Source organism: Populus trichocarpa, chromosome 1 (assembly GCF_000002775.5).
Source record: "Populus trichocarpa isolate Nisqually-1 chromosome 1, P.trichocarpa_v4.1, whole genome shotgun sequence".
Lineage (NCBI taxonomy): Eukaryota > Viridiplantae > Streptophyta > Magnoliopsida > Malpighiales > Salicaceae > Populus > Populus trichocarpa.
In genome coordinates, this window is record NC_037285.2 from 39,286,372 (window position 1) to 39,308,204 (window position 21,833).

At 35.7% G+C, this 21,833-nt stretch overlaps 1 protein-coding gene across 10 annotated transcripts in view; it reads right to left on the reverse strand.

The window, feature by feature from the left end:
* The window catches only part of LOC7485146 (glutamate receptor 2.7), an 83,313-nt gene that overhangs the window by 14,275 nt on the left and 47,205 nt on the right, over positions 1-21,833 (reverse strand). For 2 of the 10 annotated variants that reach the window (XM_052445963.1, XM_052445962.1), the window contains exon 2: positions 7,921-8,105. The exons of 2 other annotated variants lie outside the window; for them this stretch is intronic. Coding sequence is in view for 6 of the 8 variants with exons in the window: in XM_002300376.4 (XP_002300412.2) it covers positions 4,953-5,324; positions 5,772-6,169; positions 6,291-6,597; positions 6,745-8,018; positions 8,106-8,370 (2,616 nt within the window). In the remaining 2 variants the exon portion in view is untranslated. Of the gene's footprint in view, positions 1-4,805; positions 5,325-5,771; positions 6,170-6,290; positions 6,598-6,744; positions 8,508-21,833 lie in introns of those variants that run through there. 6 more of the 10 variants (XM_052445946.1, XM_052445956.1, XM_002300376.4 and 3 more) reach the window with 5 other exon arrangements.

The window sequence follows — 21,833 nt, forward strand, 5'->3', positions numbered from 1 at the left end:
GCGAGCAAGAGGAGACTGAAAGAAAACGCAAAGAAAAAGAACAGACGAAGAGAGTCAAGAAAATTGAGAGGAGAAAAAGAAGAACATAGAGACAGAGGGAAAACCGGTGACCAGAACAAGTAAAGATAAGACGAAACTGTTGAAGTAAACTCAATCTAGACGGTCAAGGAAGGCAACCACCACTTGCAGCCACCAGCTGTCACCGCCCAGCCACCACTTGCAGCCGCCAGCTGCCAGCCACCAACTGTGTGCCACCAGCCGCCTTCACACTTGAAGTTTGATTTTTTCTTACTTTCAATATGTGTATAAATAGGCAGCTAAGTTTATGTTATTATGTTTGGAGAGATTAGAGAGAAACACTAGAGAGAAAGAGAGGGCGTGTATTAAGAGCTTTTGTTTAATTATTGTAAGCTTCTTGTTGTTGAAATAAAACAGTGTGTTTTATCCCCTCTGAGTGTTTCAAAGCCACCAATAGTGGTTTCTCCCACCAACAATTGGTATCAGAGCCCCATTCGTCAGAAAACAGAAGAGTTTTGGGATATACCTGAATTTTCAAAGTTGTCAAAAACACATTTTGATCATTCCACAGTGTAGGTTTCATCCATATGAACTCACTGGTGCAAAATCAGCTTCATCGAAGCCAGCGGTAGCCTACACACGCCGCCTGAAAGTTTGCAACTGTAGCCCACGCGCAGCCGACGCGCCCTGAGGAAGAAGATGACTGGAGAGCACGCACACCATATTTAAGCCGTGTTGAGCCGCCTAAGCCACCGCCAAGCCGAGCCAAAAGAATATTCCCCAGAATATTCCCGGTTCAACCCCAGCGAATCGCCCGACGCCCAGAATCGGTTTCCTGACTGGTTCACCCCATTTCTGACCCATTTTCAACCAAGTCAGACCGATTCCCTACTTTTTTTAGCATTTAGGATCCATCTACGGTGTCCGTTTTGCCAAATTCAACTCCCAGAAGGTGATATAGTCATTCAAAGAGCAAAATGACTACAGAAAATACACAAACACTCATCCCAAAGCTGACCAAAGACAACTATGATAGTTGATGTATCAGATTGAAGGCATTTCTTGGTTCACAAGAGTGTATAGAGATTGTGCAATATGGTTATGATGAACCAGAGTTCAAAGAAGTAGAAGATACTCTACAAGAGGCAGAAAAGCAAGTCCTCAAAGCCAATAGAAAGAAGGACAACAAAGCAAAGACCATCATCTATTAAGGTCTTGATGAAGCAATATTTGAGATCATTGCTTTCGCAGAAACATCAAAAGAGATATGAGAATCTCTCCAACAAAAATACAAAGGTGCTGACAGAATCAAGAACATTCGTCTCCAATCTTTGTAAGGTGAATTTGAATTATTGCAAATGAAGTCCTCAGAATCTATTTCTGATTATCACACAAGAATCATGGTGATAGTCAATCAGATGAGAAGAAATGGAGAAGCCCTCACAGATGCTCGAATTTCTGAAAAAAATTTGAGATCCCTAGATCCAAAATTTGATTTTGTTGTTGTCGCTATTGAAGAGTTTAAAGAAGTGGACAAGTTGATGGTGGATGAGCTTATGAGTTCTTTGCAAGCTCATGAGCAAAAGATCGTGAAAAGAAATGGAGATAAGGCAATTAAGCATGCCTTACAAGCAAAGTTGTCTCTCAAAGACAGATATGAGCAAGGGGAGACTTCAACAAGTGGATATACAACTCAAGGAAGAAGTCAACAAACACGAAGAGGATTTCAGCGATTTCAAGGAAGAGGATCTTGGCATACAGGATTTAGAGGAAGAGGTGGTAGAAACACCACCAGAGGAGGTCGAGGACAACAAGCATTCACTCCTAGAGGAAGAGGAAGTGGTTACAATAACCGTGACAAGAAGAATATCCAGTGTTATAATTGCAATCAATTTGGGCACTATAGCACTGAATGTCAAAGGAAAGCTCCATTAGAGGTACGTGAACAAGCCAACTATGCAGAGGAGGATGCCAACAGCAGAGGAGCAGCTGCATTATTTGTCCAACAAGGACTTGGCGAGAATCAAGAGAATATTTGGTATCTAGATTCTGGAGCCAGCAATCACATGTGTGGCCAACGGGATCTATTTGATGATCTAGATGAGACCATACAAGGTCTAGTCATATTTGGAGATACCTCAAAAGTTCCATTCAAAGGTAAAGGCAACATCCCAATCAAGTTGAAGAATGGCGATCATAGCTACATCGCAGATGTTTACTATGTCCCAACCATAAAGCAGAACTTGGTGAGTATAAGTCAATTTATGGAGAAGGGTTATACTCTTTACACGAAGAATTGTCATCTGACAATTATAGACTACAATGGGAGATACATCTTTCCCATGGTCATCCAAGAAGCAATCGATAGTAACGTTATCAAGCTGTGAAGCTGAGTATGTTGTTGCCAACTCAGCTGTATGCCATTTAATATGGTTAAGAAATATGCTGAAGCATTTGGGATTTCCTCAACAAGATCCTACAAAGATTTATATTGATAATCGATCAACGATTGCATTAGCAAAGAACCCGGTGTATCATGAAAGAAGTAAACACATTGATACACGTCATCACTTTATCCGAGAACATGTGAAGAACAAAGAAGTTGAACTGATATCATGCAAGACAAATGATCAAATTGCAGATATCTTTACAAAGCCATTGAAGGGAGAAATATTTATCAGATTGAAGTTCATGCTTGACATGACGTCCCTCGATTGAGTTTAAAGGGGAAATTTGTTGAAGTAAACTCAATCTAGAAGGTCAAGGAAGGCAACCACCACTTGCAGTCACCAGCTGTCACCGCCCAGCCACCACTTGCAGCCGCCAGTCGCCTTCACACTTGAAGTTTGATTTTTTCTTACTTTCAATTTGTATATAAATAGGCAGCTAAGTTTATGTTATTATGTGTTGAGAGATTAGAGAGAAACACTAGAGAGAAAGAGAGGGCGTGTATTAAGAGCTTTTGTTTAATTATTGTAAGCTTCTTGTTGTTGAAATAAAACAGTGTGTTTTATCACCTCTGAGTGTTTCAAAACCACCACCAGTGGTTTCTCCCACCAACAGAAACAGAAACAGAAGCAGAGGGGAACATTGGTTAACCAACCCTCCCTTATCAACATCAACATCTTCATATTCAAGCAGCAGCTCCTGCAGAGAAACACAGAGAAAACCAAGGGATAACATAGAGACGAAGAAGAAGAATAGTGCAGACACGAATTGAACGACAAGGAGAATCAGAAATGAAAACAGTAGCACAAAGAGAGAAAGAAACGTCGCCCAACAAGAGCACCGATCGCCCTGAACTTCGTCTTCATCTTCAAGAGTAGCAGACCAAGTCAGTCTCTCTCTTCTTCTCTTCCCCCGCTTTACAGTTTAATTTATCCTTTGCATAGCTGTGAATTATACATCACGCTATTGTAGCTATGAATTATAATTCACTTGCTACTGTAGCTATGGATTATAATTCACCAGTAGCAATGAATAAATGATTTGTTTCTGTAGCAAGCGTGCGTTGTCATGCAGGCCTGCTACTTAACCGGGTCACTAGCTTAGGCCAGGGACCAGGCTGGACCGGCTGGGTTCCACCCAGTTTATGTTGGCTGGGTCCGACCCAGCCCCAAAAAAATAAAAAAGAACAGGTTGAGACTGGGCCGGGCCTACATAGTTTGTTTTGGGCCACGAATGTGATAGGCAAAACACATCCTTATGTCTTATTTCTTTATTTTCACCCCTTTTTATTTTGATATCTAGCCAAATGAGACTTTTTTAATATCAGAAAATTCAAAAAAAAATTGTGGACCTTTTTGAATTTATTTGTAGGTCTCTCGTATTTTTTTTAGGTATTTCACTGTATAATTGATCTGTGGATTTTTATTGTGAAAAGCAAATCTAGTGTACGATACTTTTTTTCCCTTTAAAAAAAATAAAAAAAATATGCATGCATTGATTTTAAAATCATTTTACCGATTTATTCACTGATGTCAAAGTCAGGAATACCATATGTTTTTTACTACGTAATATTTATCAACGCCAGAGTCAGGAATATTAGAAGCAAACCATTATAGCATAACCAACAAACATTTAGTAATTTAAAACAAAACCAGCAATGCAGCTTGCCTCAGGTAGGACATTTAAGGGGTGATAATATATATCTTTATTTTTACATAACTAGTCCCGTACCATAGAATCTCTGTAGATCAGTTAGGGTTCCTAGTGATCATAATACTAGGTGGCGACTCTTTAAATAAGATATTTTTCCATCTACGAACAAGATATCAGAAATCTGTTCTTTTCAAGAATTTATTTTTAAAACCGCTGCAATATCGGGTGCCATAATTCTAAAAATAGGTTATGACAATAATAATACCACATGTAACACTTGTAACCTATACGACCGAAAAACATCATGAAAGAGGTTAGTATGATATACTTTTCATTTCAGGAAGACAACTTTTAGATAATGTTCTTTGGGCAAACTAGCATATGCACAATACGAAAAACGCAATAGGTACAACGATTTGTGCTTAGATTTAACTTTTAGCATGATAGTGATTGCACAATTTGATGAAATCTCAATTGTGAAAGTTTTAGTTTTTTTTTAATAAAAATATTATAATATTATTTTGATGAGAAAGGTGTAATATTTATATAAATATTTTTTAATTATTAATTAAAATATAATGGTAATTCTGTAAATAATCTAATTTTTTCTACACGATGTAAAATAGAAGCACAGTGAAATAAAAAAAAAACAAGAAGAAGAAGAAGAGGGAAAGTGAAAATCACATATATAACTAAATGATAATCACGATTATTATCCCTTTAGCTAATTTGTATTCTAATCACATGCAACATGTACAGTAATGTATAAATCTGCATAGCTTCATCAATTTTGTTAGATTTCTCCTCACAACAACGGCTTTCTATGGCTAAATTCAAGCCAGCGGGACTGGAGCCTCTGGAAAAGCTTTTGGAGGAATTTCTACGTTGGCTACTCTTCTAGTGAAGTGCCTCCTCGGAGAGAACCAACGTTTCAGTACAGCTGAGATAATTCCCCATATGTTTTTATGCCTCACCAAATTAGTGCGACAGACGTATATGACGAAGACAATTGTTGTTGTGCCTCCAGTTATAAAGAAAAGTACTCGAAAGCCACTGGGTCCAAGGCTGGAACTTTCACTCTGCATCTCCGGGCATTTTTGTGGGGTAATCCATGTCTTCTCTAGTTCTTGTAGCGTTCCATTTTCTGATATTTTCAGTAGAGCCTCATTCACGCTAGCAAGTAATGGAGATCCGCGCGGAAACGCCTGGTAAACAAATTAACCATGTAAAAATTTAATCACTCCTTAAGTTCATGTGTAATTCACATATATATATATGTATTTGGACGTATTTATATTGCGAAGCAAATAAGCCTAAGATTAGGCATGCGTCTTTTACCATACCTACTAATTTATTCAACTTATATTTAATGATTCATTGAACCTATCTATGTGATCTCTCTCCTACTAATTTTGTTCAAAATCAAAGATTTCATTGTTAGTTTCCTTTGGTCAAACTTAACACCTTGTAACTTGTGGTCCAACCTACCTACAAAGTCAACAAAAAGCCTCTGGACCTAACACAAATTTTACAAGAACTAATCCTACATGCATAGTTTGGTTTGGCCGGGAAGAATGTAAATTAGCCATAGTAATTTCAGGAAAATTATTAATGAACGGAAAAGGTGAATAAATATGAGCGCGAGATCTTACAAATCCAAACCCTCCAATTTTGTACGTTGGTCCAATTTGGATGAATCTATTGCAGTATTTTGCAAGGAATATCTTGGCATAGGGAGTTCCAAGAAAGGCAGCAGAGATATTCCTGTCCTCGAAGCCTTTAGCATAACTTGCTGCTGACCGAAAATGCAGCAAGTTTTGGCTCTTGAATTTTAAAACTTCCGCCAAATATCTTTCCATATAGGAACCTGTACAATATCCAACCATTGCATTGCTATTTAATAGTTCTTCAACGCTTGGTATAGTGGGTTCAAGCCTCTGAACAGTTAGCATGCTTGTGAGGTTGGCTGTGTACGTCTGGATGATGATTAGAGCCACAAACAGCCACACCACCCCTGACATCCTTGATAGATTGCTATGAAGCTTTGGCCCTAAATCAAATCGTTGTCAGCAAGATATTGTCAATTAATTGCTTGTTAAAGGATTAGTTATAAATTTTCAAAAGTTCAAATCGAAGAAGGAAATTTATTGGAACTAAAAACTTTAATTTACCATTCAAGGAGAAAAGAGTGTTGAAGGATAACCAAATCATGATCCCAATTTGATTTGGGATGGAGCCTTGTAGTTCATCACAATGCTTTCGTTCTATCCACCAAACAACAAAACCATTGTAGACTGTAATCACTGAGATTAAAACCCACATGGTTGTGGTGAATGGTTTAACGAATGACCATGCTTTACTGCTCGAACGAGCCGGGACGATCAACACCAATCCTGTTTCAGTATATGGATTGGTGAATTCTGCATATTGGTATCTGCTTGAAACTATTTCCACATCACCAACTACTGCGTCGAAGTTCTGGTGTTGTGGGCAAAAAGTCCAAGTACAAGTATGATTAGTCTAAAGTATATATATATATATATATTTTTTTCAGAATATGCGTGCATGCATGATCAATTAATGAAAATTTAATTAATCATTTCACTCTATCAAGCTGCCTCTTACCTTTAGATGAATTTGCTCTACAAGTTTATCGTAACTTCCATTGAAGTATTGGAACTCGTATAGCGGAAAGGATGGCATGCAATCATCACATTCCATTTTCATTGATTCTGTAGTTGCTTTGAAGACCTCGATTGAAAAACCAGAGAAGTTCGTTCCCAAGCGATCATCCACATTCACATATTCTTTGTAGCCTGACATGGAAGGCACTCCGATTCGCAATCGCTTAGCACTTGTCAGTGCAGTCCATCCTCTTGGGGTACACCTAGGACCCCCTGGCCAATACACTTGCCCCAAATCAATCATTGACGAGTTATAAATAGAATTTTCATGGATGTCCTCCGAGAATCCCAATCCATTGGACCAATACCCGAGTTCTTTGTAACCCGTTCCTATTACAATATTCACGATCTCAAATATTTCTGCTGCAGCAACATTCTGGTTTTTGAATTTAACTTCACCTGATAAACCATGAAAGTCTGCGTCCAAAATGTTTTCCAACAACTCTTTCCCTCCCCTTTTACTTCCGGTCTTATTTAATCCAAGAGCTATTGTCCTCATAGCATAATAGGCTTGCACGGCGTAAATCCCAGGCTCTTTCTTTTCTTCTCGGGGATATTTTCTGCTAAAACGTGTACGAAATCTTTGATTAAAGTTCTCGAAATGCTGTCCCATTTTAGGGTAGTAACTCCGGACTCCTAGAATTCCTTTCATTGAGGATATTACAGAGGCATTGATGGAATGGACAAGGCTTGTAAAGGGATCTGTTGTGATCCATACATAGTCCTTTTTCATCATTTCCATGTTCTTTGCCATTTCAAATAACCGCACAGCCAATTTGAAGGACAAATGAACAACAAAGACTCTACAGTACTGCTTGCTTTTGATATTTTCAAGCTCTTTGGAGATTGAATCGGAAGAAGCAAAAGGAGAGAAGGCTACAAATTGGCTTACTTCTGAATTAACTTCTCTAAGGGCATCATGTAGATGTGGTATGACTCCCCTTGCTGAAGAATCTGTATCTTCATATATCACAATGACCTGATGCCAGTTCCATGATTGCACAATAGCAGCTATAGCTTTCATTTGAGCACGCTTATCAGGTGAAGCTTGAAGTAGAGAAGGCCATCGTTCAGGTGCCCATTCTGGAGCTGTGTCAGCAAAAGAAAGAATTGGAACCTGTGTTTCTCTGGCAATCTCAGCAACTAATGACACCTCTTCCCATGTCTGTGGTCCTATAATGGCTTGTACTTGTCGTGTGTCGATAAGATCCTTAGCTGTATAAGCAACGCACAGATGTGAGCTTGGATTTATCTTAATTTAAGGCAAACGATACTTATTTCAAAAGCAAAACATATAGTTACCTTCAAGAGCTGCATGGATGGTATCCTTTTGAGAGTCATTTATTAACAAAAATGTTAGATTTCCGAAGCCATAGAAATCCTCCTTTGCAACTTCCATCGCTACTATTTCTTCTTTGCCAATACGGGAACTTGTATCCACAATAGCTCCTATTCTAGCACTTCCTTTGAAAATAGCCTGTGTCTTGGTGCTTTGATCGGCTCCTGTACCGGATGTCAAGAGCAAAATTAGAGCGAACAACGAGAAGGCGTGAGGCAAAGTACCCATTGTATTCTTAACGAAATAACAAAGTACTAGAGCTGATTCTCTTCCTCCATACTTGTTAGCCTAGAGATCTCAATTTATATTTTACTTCGTCAACTTTCAACCTTAAGATTTTTCTCCTTTATTCAGGGGTTATAATCTGGACTTTATTTCTCATTCATTTTCTGTATCATTTCATTAAATATTGTGTGCAAGTATATTCTACTATTTTTTGTGGCCGATTTTTGACACCGTACAAAACAGCATTTTAAAAATAGAACTTATATATATATATATAACCCTAATATTTAAGGGATAACTGATTGATGCACTTACTAAAGGTATTTTGTTGTTAACCCTAATATTTTCCATTTCTTCTCTTTTATTCTCATCTCCAACCAAGATAAGAAAAATTTCTCCATTTTTACTCCTTTCCTCTCTTCCATATATATATACAAGGAAGGAAACCATCCAAGTTATTTCTACGAATAAAAGAGCCAGGATCCTATGTCTGAGGGGCCATTCTACGATTGCTACTTTTTTTTTTTATATAGTAATCGAGTATATTATAAATAGGCGACCCCATTAAGAAGATGAGGGCTGCAATAAGAAAGATTACAGGGGGGAATTAAAACATAAAGAGAGCAAGAAATTTACAACCCCGACTAGTTAGTCCAGTTCATGATACATTCATGATTTCTATAAAGATCGGAACCTGTGTAACTGAAATTTTTAACAGAGGACTTCAACCAAAAGGCCAACCGATGAAAGGTGAGGTCAAAAATCACATCTCAGTCTGGATTTTTGGAGTCGAAGATCATATTGTTGCGCGCTATCCAAATTGACCAGTATAATCCTTTACAGAGAAGGGTAATTGCTTGACGTTGAAAATTTCCTTTTAACAGGCCAGACCATTCTTGAAGGTTATGATTTGGGTCTTTTGGCAGACAGCCTACACACCCAAACCAACTAAAGAGTCTACCCCAGAGAGACCAAGATGTAGGACAGAGATGGAAGAGATGATGTATAGTCTCAATCTCCTTGCAGCAGAAAGGGCAAAGAGCTTCCTCATAATTGATGATTCTTCTCTTAGCTAAGAAATATTTTGTGCAAACACTGCCGTTTAGGAGAAGCCATATGAACACATCTATTTTCGGAGGAGCAAACCCTTTCCAAAGCAGAACAGGGGAGTGAAGGTTTGTTGAAACAATTAAACCATCAAGAAGATGGCATCCTGAGGAGACTGTGTAAACGTTGGAGCTGTGGGATTTCCAAATCTTGTTGTCTTCACCATCACAGAAGACTAGACCACGTTCCACTTCTGCTATCAAGCTTTCCCGCATACAGAGCTCGCGGGATCGAAGGGGTCTTCTCCAAGAAAGATTGATTGAGTTATCACTTTGGTTATGGACTTCTGCAATGCTTAAAGATTGCTGCAGGGAGAGGTTGTAAAGCCTAGGAAACATGAACTGAAGAGGGGCTGCGTGGCCTAGCCAGGAATCAGACCAGAACCTGATGTTTCTCCCATCGCCCACCTTGAACCTGACATTGGATTGGAGGGGAGCGGATATGCTGTGATTTAATGAAATTGCAGATACCAAGCCACGCCAAGTTGGAGATAAAGAGCCTGCAAACACAGGAAGGCCATTTACGAAGTATGGCCGGTGCTTTCGTAGGATAAGATCTTGCCAACCTCCTACCACTCTTTTATCAAGGTTCCAGAGCCATTTAAACATCAGAGCCAAATTTTTGTTGTGAATAGAACCCAACCCAAGACCTCCAAGCGGCTTACTCTTAATTACCTTGTGCCAAGCAACCTTACAAATACCATGTGAATTTGAGGTGCGCTTCCAGAGAAAACAACGATTGATGGAGGATATAGCCTTTGTAATGCCCTTTGGCATTGTAAAAACAGACATATAGTATAGAGGTAGAGAGTTTAAGATAGATTTAATAAGACATATTCTCCCAGCCATGCTCAGAAGCTTCCCTTTTCCATTTGCTTAACTTTGCTCTGATTGTTGACAATACCAGTATCCAAGTGGAGAGCCTAGTTGGGTTAGCACCAAGAGGCAGCCCAAGGTATGTGACTGGGAAAGTGTCACTGCGACAGAAAATTGCGTTAGCCAGACCTGAAGTGTATACGTTGTCCAAATTAATTCCTATAAGTGAGCTCTTATAGAAATTAACTTTCAGTCCGGAAATGATCTCAAACCAGCGAAGGATCCTCTTGGCATGCAGAAGAGAGGAATAATCATTTGGCAGGAAAATCAGAGTGTCATCTGCATATTGCAAATGGGTTATGTGATGCCCTGGAAAAGTCTGCAAGCCTTTGAAGTAACCCGAATCATATGCCCTGTTGAATAAAACTAATAGCCCCTGAACTGCTATGTCAAATAGGAAAGGAGAGAGGGGGTCCCCTTGCCTGAGACCCCTCTCCACACTGAATTCTCTGCTAGGAGAGCCGTTTATGAGGATGACCAATTTAGATGTGGACAAACATTCAGAAATCAGATTCCTCCAATGAGAGCCGAAACCCATATAGCCCATGGTAGAATCGATATGCTCCCACAAAATCGAGTCGAAGGCTTTATGAAAATCTACCTTTGGCAAAAACTTGTGGTCCTTTTTACTGCGAATAGCATGGACAACCTCGTTTGCTATCATGAACCCATCTAGAATCTGACGCCCCGCAATGAAAGCAGACTGGTTTACACTTATCACATCTGGCAAGACACTTATGAGCCTAGTGGACAATAGTTTTGCCACTATTTTATATAACCCATGAATCAAACTAATCGGCCGGAATTGGGAGAATCTGCACGACCCCTTAGTCTTTGGGATCAACGTTACAAAGGATGAGCCAATCCCCTTTGGTAATTTACCTGTTCTGAAAAATTCTTTGACCATCACAAAGATGTCGGAGCTGATAAGATTCCATGTCTTTTTATAGAAGGAGAAGGTGAACCCGTCAAGACCGGGGGTTTTTGAACCGTCACAATCCCATACAGCTTGCTTCACTTCCTCCAATGAAGGTAATCTTTCTAACCAAACTGATCTTGCTTATGAGATTTTAGAGAATCCCGAGCCTCCCATTTCAATTCTTTTGCATTGTGGCTTGGCAAACAGAGATGAGAAGAAGTTGACAGCACCCTCTTTGATATCATTTGGAGAGACTAAAAATCTATCATTCAGTTCTGTTAAAGTAATTCAGATCAAACATAAAAGGAGGCTAGAATTCTCAATAATATGTTTATTATGAGTGCTTAAGTTAACCTAAATACAAAGGAATTATATATAGGTTAAACTAGGTTAAACTGAAAATACTATTCTACCCTCAATAAATAAAACTAGATAAATATTACTTAACATCTCCCCTCAAACTCACGATGCGGCATCTGCAAGCATCGAGAGTTTGCCAACTAGAAAACGAAAACGAGATATGAAATGCGATCTGCAATCTGCAAGGAAGAATGAACAAAAGACAAAGTAATGGTGTCATGCTTGAGATGATGACGAGTAAGATGACAATCGATCTCAATGTGCTTAGTTCGCTCATAAAAACCGAGTTGTGAGCAATCTGAATAGAACTCTGGTTGTCACAATTCATAGGAGTAGGATGAGAAAAGAAAACTCTCATATCAGCAAGTAACCAACGTAACCAAACAATCTCTTTGGTAGTAAATGCCATGACAGAAGCTGAAGGAAAGTCGAAATACCAGATTTTGCAGAAGCGGAAGACAAAATATCACTCCAATTTTATTTTATTTTATTTTTTTTTTTGCAGAAACTTAACTCAAATACCAAATTGTAGAAACTGAAGAGAAGACGAAATACCAAAATAATTGCAGAGACAGAACAGAAATACCAAATTGCAGAAGCTGATACCAAATTGCAGAAACCGAAGAGAAGACGAAATACCAAAACAATTGCAGAGACAGAACAGAAATACCAAATTGCAGAAGCTGATACCAAATTGCAGAAACCAAAGAGAAGATGAAATACCAAAACAATTGCAGAGACAAAACAGAAATACCAAATTGCAAAAGCTGATACCAAATTGCAAAAACCGAAGAGAAGACGAATACCAAATTGCAGAAGCTGATACCAAATTGCAGAAACCGAAGAGAAGACGAAATACCAAAACAATTGCAGAGACAAAACAGAAATACCAAATTGCAGAAACCGAAGAGAAGACGAATACCAAATTGCAGAAACCGAAGAGAAGATGAAATACCAAAACAATTGCAGAGACAGAACAGAAATACCAAATTGCAAAAGCTGATACCAAATTGCAAAAACCGAAGAGAAGACAAAATACCAAAACAATTGCAGAGACAAAAAAGAAATACCAAATTGCAGAAGCTGAAGAATCTAAAATAAAGTTTCAGATATTAATTCTTCAGCCGCAGGCACAAAACCTGATCTTCATCCTCCATCTTTTAATAGGTCAAACAACCCATGTCTGATGTTTTGAAAAATGAATCTGAAGTTAAGCTTCAAAGGAATGCATTGAGCGTGCTGGAACATCCTACAGGGAATGAAGTGGATGATGATAACGATTTTGATACGAGCAGTGGCTCTGACATTGGTGAACATGATTTCTACAAGGGCAGCGAGTTCCATAAAATTAACAAACCAAGGATTCGATCAACTATGCTCTGATACCATGTTAAAGTAATTCAGATCAAACATAAAAGGAGGCTAGAATTCTCAATAATATGTTTATTATGAGTGCTTAAGTTAACCTAAATACAAAGGAATTATATATAGGTTAAACTAGGTTAAACTGAAAATACTAATCTACCCTCAATAAATAAAACTAGATAAATATTACTTAACAAGTTCAATCTTGCTGATGTGGTTGCGGCCATTCCTCAAACTTGCCGAAAGGTGGAAGAACTACTTCTACATGCATATGAGACAACAAGAAGTATAACTTGTAATGCCTGCCATGGAATCACATGCATGTCAAAGGTCCAATGGCGGCTATGAGATTTATTCATGTACGTATTAGGCTGTCAATGTCTTTTTTCTCTTTCTAAATTTATGATAATGTGGAAACATTTTTATTGCATAACATATTTGTCACGATTACGAGGTCCGATACTCAAATCCAAAAGCACAGTGCAAGTGGGAAGGCCGATAGGATGCACACTTAATTGTATTTAACTTGTGTGAAGAGGCCATACAAAGTAAAGACGAGGATTGTTCTGTGTGGGGCTGCTTGCCATGCATGTAAGACAAAATACATGGTTGAAGAAGTTCATTTGTCAGCTAAGAAAAAACCCTTCAATAATTTCCTCGTAATTACTCGCCAGATTTCTTCGCAAGCCGAGTTCTTGGAAATTAACGCTTCAGCACATCTATAGTCCTTGGAAATACGTGTCGGTGTACAAGACTGAATCTACACGCATCGAGTCTTGAAACGCTTCAAGTTCTTCAGAAAAGAGAATCACGACTCTAGTATATGTCCAGTTACGTTTTTCCAAGCTTGACTATTTAATGTAAAACATTTTAAATTATATAAATTTATCCCTTTTTAATTAATCTCATGAACAATTTTAATTACCTCCTATTGAAGTTGAAATCATTACAAACACGGGATTGTATGTTTGTATATTAATCTAATTAACATAGCTATTTGGCATACAATTCTTTTTATTCATATTATTAATCTTGTAATATTTAAAATGAAATAAATGATAATGAATCCCATACCCGTGAAAAATCCTTGAATTAAATAGGTGTTTCATGATCATCTAAGACTCATCTAAGATTTGTATACAAAAATATTAACGTTATGAAATATTTCCTTCTCAACTCAAAACACATTTTGTATTGCACCTCTCATCCAAATATATGTATTTGCCTATTGATATATATATTGGTTGAAATAATTTATCAATAAAGAATTTAATTGAAAAAACAATAAGGACGTAAACAATATATAATTAAACTACTATACTATCATAGTCTCTTAAACAATTTAAGATATTTTGATTAAGATTCAGCCAGTATTTATATAAAACAATATATTTCATTAAAAACAGTAATTATTCACTATTAAATTCACAATAGTGGTCAACAATTGAGTATAACAAGAACATATACAGCTAGGAAGGATACACGTGAATAAAGAATACAAATTATATTAGAATTAAGATTGTACTGTCTTTATTTGTCATGGACAATTTATATAGAATTAAATTTTAAATTCATGTGAAATTCTATTTTTATAAAATTATAAATAAATCATCTAGTAGCTGGAATATGGTACTTAGCCCCATATATAAAACTTATTCACAAGTTTTATGCAATTTACAAGCTTTTTTTTTTCACTTTCTTGTAATTTATTTTTTAAAGTTTTTTTTATTTAATTTTCTTTATTTACTTAGCATTTTTACCTATCTTTCTTTCTCTTAACCTATTAAAGTTAAGTGCAAAATTTTGACTCTTTGCTTGATTTGCGAATCTGCAAGTTGGCTTAACTCGGGATTAAATTTTTAATTATAGGTTTTTTTTGGTTGGGAGGAAGAAATGAATGACAGGTAACATTAATTAAATAACCAATGTCAAGAAATGATTAATTGACATGTTCCTGAGGACTAATTTGTTAGATTAATAACAGAGTAGTTACGATGTCAAAAAATTAAATGAGAAAAACATGGTTATAATGAGGCCATGGAGTAGTCTTCATCAGATGTGTAGAGGATGCTTTTCATCATTTAATTCTCCACTTTTGGATCTATAGATGAGTTGTACAACTCAATTCATTCTCTTCTTATGAGAAAATTGTTAGTTCATATCATATCCAATTGAACCAATTTTATAAATACAAATTAAGTGTTATTGAACAAATTACTAATATAGGAGCAATTTTTAATAATTGAGACATACGATAGATTATGCCCCAACTTTTGGGTTTATATACATCTGAGAATGTCTTAGGTTGCAGTATAGTGCGGTTTCTAGACAGTATAGAATTGATACTCTCCAGTACAGTTTATTCCAAATGCAGCATGTTCATGTGATACACAATACCAGAATTCATAGTTTTTCCTACGGATCAAATCCGTCGGTGTGAGCTTTCATTGTTTCAGTGGTGCCAGGTTTCCAAACATCCTGATTGAAAACTACATATCGATGCATGATTTACAAGATTTAAGATTAATGTTAACTTAAAAATTATACTATCATTAATGTTAATTCCTTTAAGATTTAAGATTGGAAACCACATGTTGATGCATGGTTTCCAAACATCCTGATTGAAATTATTGATTTATTTTTTTATAAATGTTTAATGCAAGGTTAAATTTGAGTGGGATATAGCTAATGATAATGTTGTAATGAGAGTTTGGGAGAATCACGCTGCAATAAGGTAACATAAAAAATAATACGATAATTTTTTTTTAATTTTAAATATTAAAATTTCATTTGTCATTATCCAATATAGAATACATTTGTATCATGTAAGTTACGTGATTTTTTATATGATGCGTAACAAAGATCTAAAAATTATGCTTGAGAAAACACTATATCAGGCTTGAATGACGTGACAATTTAGAAAGGATTTCAGGCCGCCATACATCTTGGAAAATATATGGGCGGAATATATTTAGCACGTGATGTCCGAGCATTTCGCATAACACTCACAATCCAGTGTAGGGAACCAGAGCAGGCAAATTCATGGTTTAGTTACCACACACACTAGCAGCTTCGTTATGTTTGTTTTGCATGTGAAGTGAATGGTAAGATTAATTTTAATCACATCTATCTTTAATTATTTTGTTGTTATTTATAAATATATTTAACTCGTAACATTTTTTTCTTGCAGGCTACGACTCTTAAACGTGAGCCAAACCCAATTGAGCTTTTTGTGGAGACGCATATGCGTAAAGAGGACTGCCAAAAAGGGGTACAGCAATGCGTCGACAACCATGCCCAATACTTTATGATATGTTCATTCAACCATTTTCTTTCATAAGTTATTATTTTCTTGAATTGAATTTGATGATTTTATTTTTTATTTCCATGAGACATATAAAAACTAGTTAAAGAAGAGATACGGAGATGATCGTTTTATTTGGATAGAGGCAGGATCGTCTGGTGGACCCGATAGAAATCAGGTGTACGGACTCTCCAACACTAAGACCAAGAACTTGCAGACAACCCATAGTGTTTCAACCGTTGAGAGCTTGCAATCGATACCGAACACCCAATCTCTAGAGTTCACGACCTTGTTACAATAAGGAGTGCAAGAACATTACGGCCTATCTAAATGAAAAATATGAACAACTCTCTGTGGAATATTAAGAACTTCGATCAATGGTCATGGATATTAGATCATAGATGAGTGGTACATGAGCACCCTTTTTTTGGCTCTATGGTCCTGGAACGACTAGCCTTCTTCTCATCCTCCAGTGCCGCCTTTGTTCTAGTTTCATTGTCTTTGAAAATATAAATTTGTAATAAATATTTAGCTTTTATGTTAAGATAATTTATTTTTACATACTTGAATTTTATACAATTTTAATTTTTTTTAGTTATTTTCTTTTTTTGTTCAATAGATTTTTTTTAATTATTACGGACGGAGTTACCGACGGACTCATATTCCAAAGAGTTGGAAAACTATTACCACATATGCCACTTCAACTGTTACATCACCGACGTAATTATTCCGTCGGTATTTTATAGAGGGTTGGAATAAAATTACTCCAAATGCCACTGTCAATCATCGATGAAATAATTCTATCGGTATATTTTAGTGAGTAATGTTTTTTTTTTGCGCGCATTATCTGTTTGTAAAACCATCGGATTTTTTTCATCAATGAACATGCCGACAGAAAATAAATTACTGATAGACGGTTTTCATCCGCGAATCAGTTGGTAAAATACTTGCCGACAAAAAGGTAAAGTAAATACCAAAAGAATATTTCATCAATATAACTGTTAAATACAGTAATGCTATTGTTGGCCTCTATAATGATCTAATATATAGTCAACCAATATCAATTAAAAAATTATCATAAATAAATTGATAAAAGGATAGAGAAAACAAATAAAAATCATCAAATCCCTTCTTAGAGTCTAGTTTGTTTTCCAAATGGCCAATTTAAAAATTACATTGGCCAAAAAGACAGTCTATGGCCAAATTATCAGGAATTTTATGGCCAAAAAGACAAAAAAATCACCCAACATATCAATGATTTTTTCAAAATAAAAGATATTTTCCCCCCATAAAATACAACCTACACAAAACAAAATTTTAATTCACAAAGTAAATAGCTTACCATGCTAAATCATATGATCTCAAATTGTTTTGATCGTCCTCTTTGACACATCTATTCTCATGAGCGTTAATAAAAGACAACACAAAACTTTCTTTATTTTTCCTTTTCTTTCTTGCTTATGCAATTGAAGCTCCTCCACACTGGCAACATGATTTATTGGCATTTATATTCAAAATCTAAAAAATAATCAAACAAGTAGTAATCAAACCCATTCTCTTGTTATTTTTCTCTAGCTTTTCCTTCTCGTATTCTTTAAAATTTGTTTCAATCTTGACCATTTGCATAAACAAACACATCATCACACCAACATTGATCACTTATCATAATTTGTCACCAACATTAAAATAAAAAGTAATTAACTTTGTTACCTCCTTTCCATATTGTTCTCTTTTAAACAATCCTATAGTTTCATGTTTAGATGCAGTCTCCAAAATCTATGTAAACCTCGTGTTATATAGCATAATTCACAATTAAAAAAAATATATATCTAGTTGTAGAAATACTTGGTTAATTAGCCTAAAACCTCAGACAAAATAAAAATAAATTTGTATGCGAAAATTACCAAAAATCAAAGATTTAATAGAAATAGCATATGAAATATTAAAGGAGTGGAATTATTGTAAATAAAAGGAAAATCTTCCCTCTCTTTTTATAATTGGCAGCCAACAGTTTCAAAAGGAAAGAAAGCTTGATTTTTGTTCTTCCTCTCCATCCTCTCTGTCATTTCTCTCAAATTGGATAGAATGAAGAGTTTGAACTAGGTAATTTCTACCTTAAAAAACTAAATCAAACTAATAAACCTTAGAGACAGAGAGATGTTGGGAGTTTAAGGGATAGAGAGAGAAATGTGACAAATGAAAGAGAAATAAGGAATTTTTGGATTTTATTGCAAAAGACTCGTTAATTTGGGTTAATTAGTTATGGCAAGAGATTTTGTTTCAATTAAATGCAATTGTCTTCTTGATTATTGATGATGGGGGATTGAAAATATCTAATTTTGAATTTTTAGGGTTTATGTAATTTTAAATGGAAATTTCAAATTATATAATTCATAGTTATTTAGGGTTGTGAAGACATGAATAAAGATTAAATTGAAGAAATTAAAAATCAATTATGAAAATTAAAAAATGAAAGTGGCCACCATGGTTATAAACTTTGGAGGATTTGGGAATTTGACTAAATTGAGTTAGTTTTGATGTTAATGATATTGGGGAATGCTTAAGATTGATTTTGAATATTATAATATTAATTGCTAAAAATTTAGTTATTGTTGTTATATTTTGGAATTATGAAAGTGTAGAAATTTGACTAAATTGGATTGATTTTTTTTATTTTAAATGATGTTGTGATGATTGATCTTTATTTGTATGATGATGGAATTGTGTTTAATTATGATTGTGATTCATGTAAAATAAAATGCATAGATATTAAGTTATTTGTATGGAAATATTAGTTTGATTGAATTTTTGTGATTTTATGAGGGCAATTTATATTTTTATTACTAACCATGGATTCTAAGCCCAGGGCAGCCAATTATGGTTAGGGAAAATTATAGGATTTCAAAGTATGAATTGGATATGATAATGTTAATTTGTATGTTTAAGTGTAATCATGATCATTATAATTAGGGAATCTACCTTTATTATAGGGGATGGAAGATGGATATTTTGTCTTTAATGATACTAAATTATGACTCTTGATTCAACCCTGAAGAATCCTAACTATTTTGGGCTTCCAAACTTATTTTTTCACCAATTAAGCTCTTAATAAAATTAATTTGACTCATTTAAAATATAATTAAGTCCTTATACCTAATTAAATCTTTCAATTGTACCCAAATTAATTCTTAAACATAATTAAACTTTAATTTCGCTCATGATTAAATCAAGTTGGCCTATTAAAAATCTAATTATGTCCTTAAGCTTAATTTTTATGTAGATTTGTTCAATAATCATGTAATTTGACCTTGAATTTTCATTGTCTCTCCAGTTTTGGATAAAATGGGATACAATTAGATTTCTGATTCTATCTAAAATTATAACTTGATATTTTCTACATGTGAAATCTTCCTAGCTTACTTTTGCTAAAATGCCAGTTTTTATTTTATTTTTTGATTTTTTGATTTTGAAAAGAAAAAAGATGAATTTGTAAAATAACCTTGTCATAACCCAATTTTTTACTCTTTTATTTTATTTTATTTTGTAAAAATAATAATAAAAAATAAAATAAATGAAGAATAAATTGAAATTTGGGTCAAGACAACATAAATTGAAAGTTTGAGGACATAACTGGACTTGAAATTAGTTTAATTAATGATCAGAGGCTTAATTGAAGAAATACCAAAGGTTGGAGATGATTCGGGTTAAAATTGAAAGAAATTAAAGTTCAAGGATCATTTTGTAAATGATGCTAAAATGTAGGGTTCCAATTACAATTTATCCAGGGGATTGATTACAAAATTTCAGAACTTAGTGACCAAATCTTAAATAGCCACTGCATAGTAGAAAACGGCGGCGTGTCATAAAACTGGTTATCGCCTTCTACCTCATCCCAGGGACTGGTTTTGCAGGGAATGTACAGCTGCCCATTACCCTCCACGACACCCTCTTTGGAGGCCATGATATAGTGGCCAACAGTCTTGACTCTTCTCAATGACAGGAGCGAACGTGCCCCATTATCTTGAGGCATGAACGCTCGAACAGAGGCCATTCTCTGGCTTTATAAAAGCCAGAGAAGGCCACGAACCAGGGGGAGGACAGACAGCCTAAAAAAAAACGGACAGAGGATAGCAAGCAAGAGGAGACTGAAAGAAAACGCAAAGAAAAAGAACAGACGGAGAGAGTGTAGAGAGAGTCAAGAAAATAGAGAGGAGAAAAAGAAGAAGAACATAGAGACAGAGAGAAAACCGGTGACCAGAACAAGTGAAGATAAGAAGAAACAGAAGCAGAGGGGAACATTGGTTAACCAACCCTCCCTCCTCAACATCTTCGTCTTAAAGCAGCGGCTCCTGAAGAGAAACACAGAGAAAACCAAGGGATAACACAGAGACGAAGAAGAAGAAGAGTGCAGACAAGAATTGAACGAAAAGGAGAATCAGAAACGAAAACAGTAGCAAAAGGAGAGAAAGAAACGTCGCCCAACCAGAGCACCGATCGTCCTCAACTTCGTCTTCATCTTCAGGAGTAGCAGACCAGGTCAGTCTCTCTCTTCTTCTCTTCCCCCGCTTTACAGTTTAATTTATCCTTTGCATTATAATTCACGCTACTGTAGCTGTGAATTATAATTCACTTGCTACTGTAGCTGTGGATTATAATTCACCAGTAGCAATGAATACATGTTTTGTTTCTGTAGCAAGCGTGCGTTGTCATGCACGCCTGCTTCTCAACCGGGTCACTGTCCAAGCCAGTGGCCAGACTGGACCAGCTGGGTTCAGCTCAGTCTATATTGATTGGGTCAGACCCAACCCCAAAAATAAAATAAAAGAAAAAAAAATGGTTGAGATTGAACCGGGCTTGCTAAGTTTGCTTTGGATCAAGGATGTGATTGGCAAAACACATCCTTATTCTTTACCTCTTTATTTTCATCCCTTTTTATTTTGATAATTAGCCAAACAGGACTTTTTGAATATCAAAAAATTCCAAAAAAAAATTGTAGACCTTTTTGAATTTATTTGTAGGTACCTCAAATTTTGTTTTAGGTATTACACTGTATAACTGATCTGTGAATTTTTACTGTAAAATACAAATATAGTGTACGATACATTTTTTTCCCTTTAAAAAAATTAAAAAATATGCATGCATTGATTTTAAAATCATTTTACCGATTTATTCACTGATGTCAGAGTCATGAATACCATACGTCTTTTTACTACATAATATTTACCAACACCAGAGTTAAAAGTATCCGTAGTTGAATATTCACTGACGCCAGAGTCAGGAATATTAGAAGCAAACCATCATAGCATAAACCAACAAACATTTAACAATTTAAGACAAAATCATCAATGCAGTCTGCCTCAGGTAGGACATTTAAGGGATGATAATATATATCTTTATTTTTACGTAACCAATCTCGTACCATAGAATCTTTATAGATCAGTTAGGGTTCCTAGTGACCATAATACTAAATGGCGACTCCTTAAACAAGACATTTTCCTATCTAAGAACAAGATGTCAAAAATCTGTTCTTTTCATG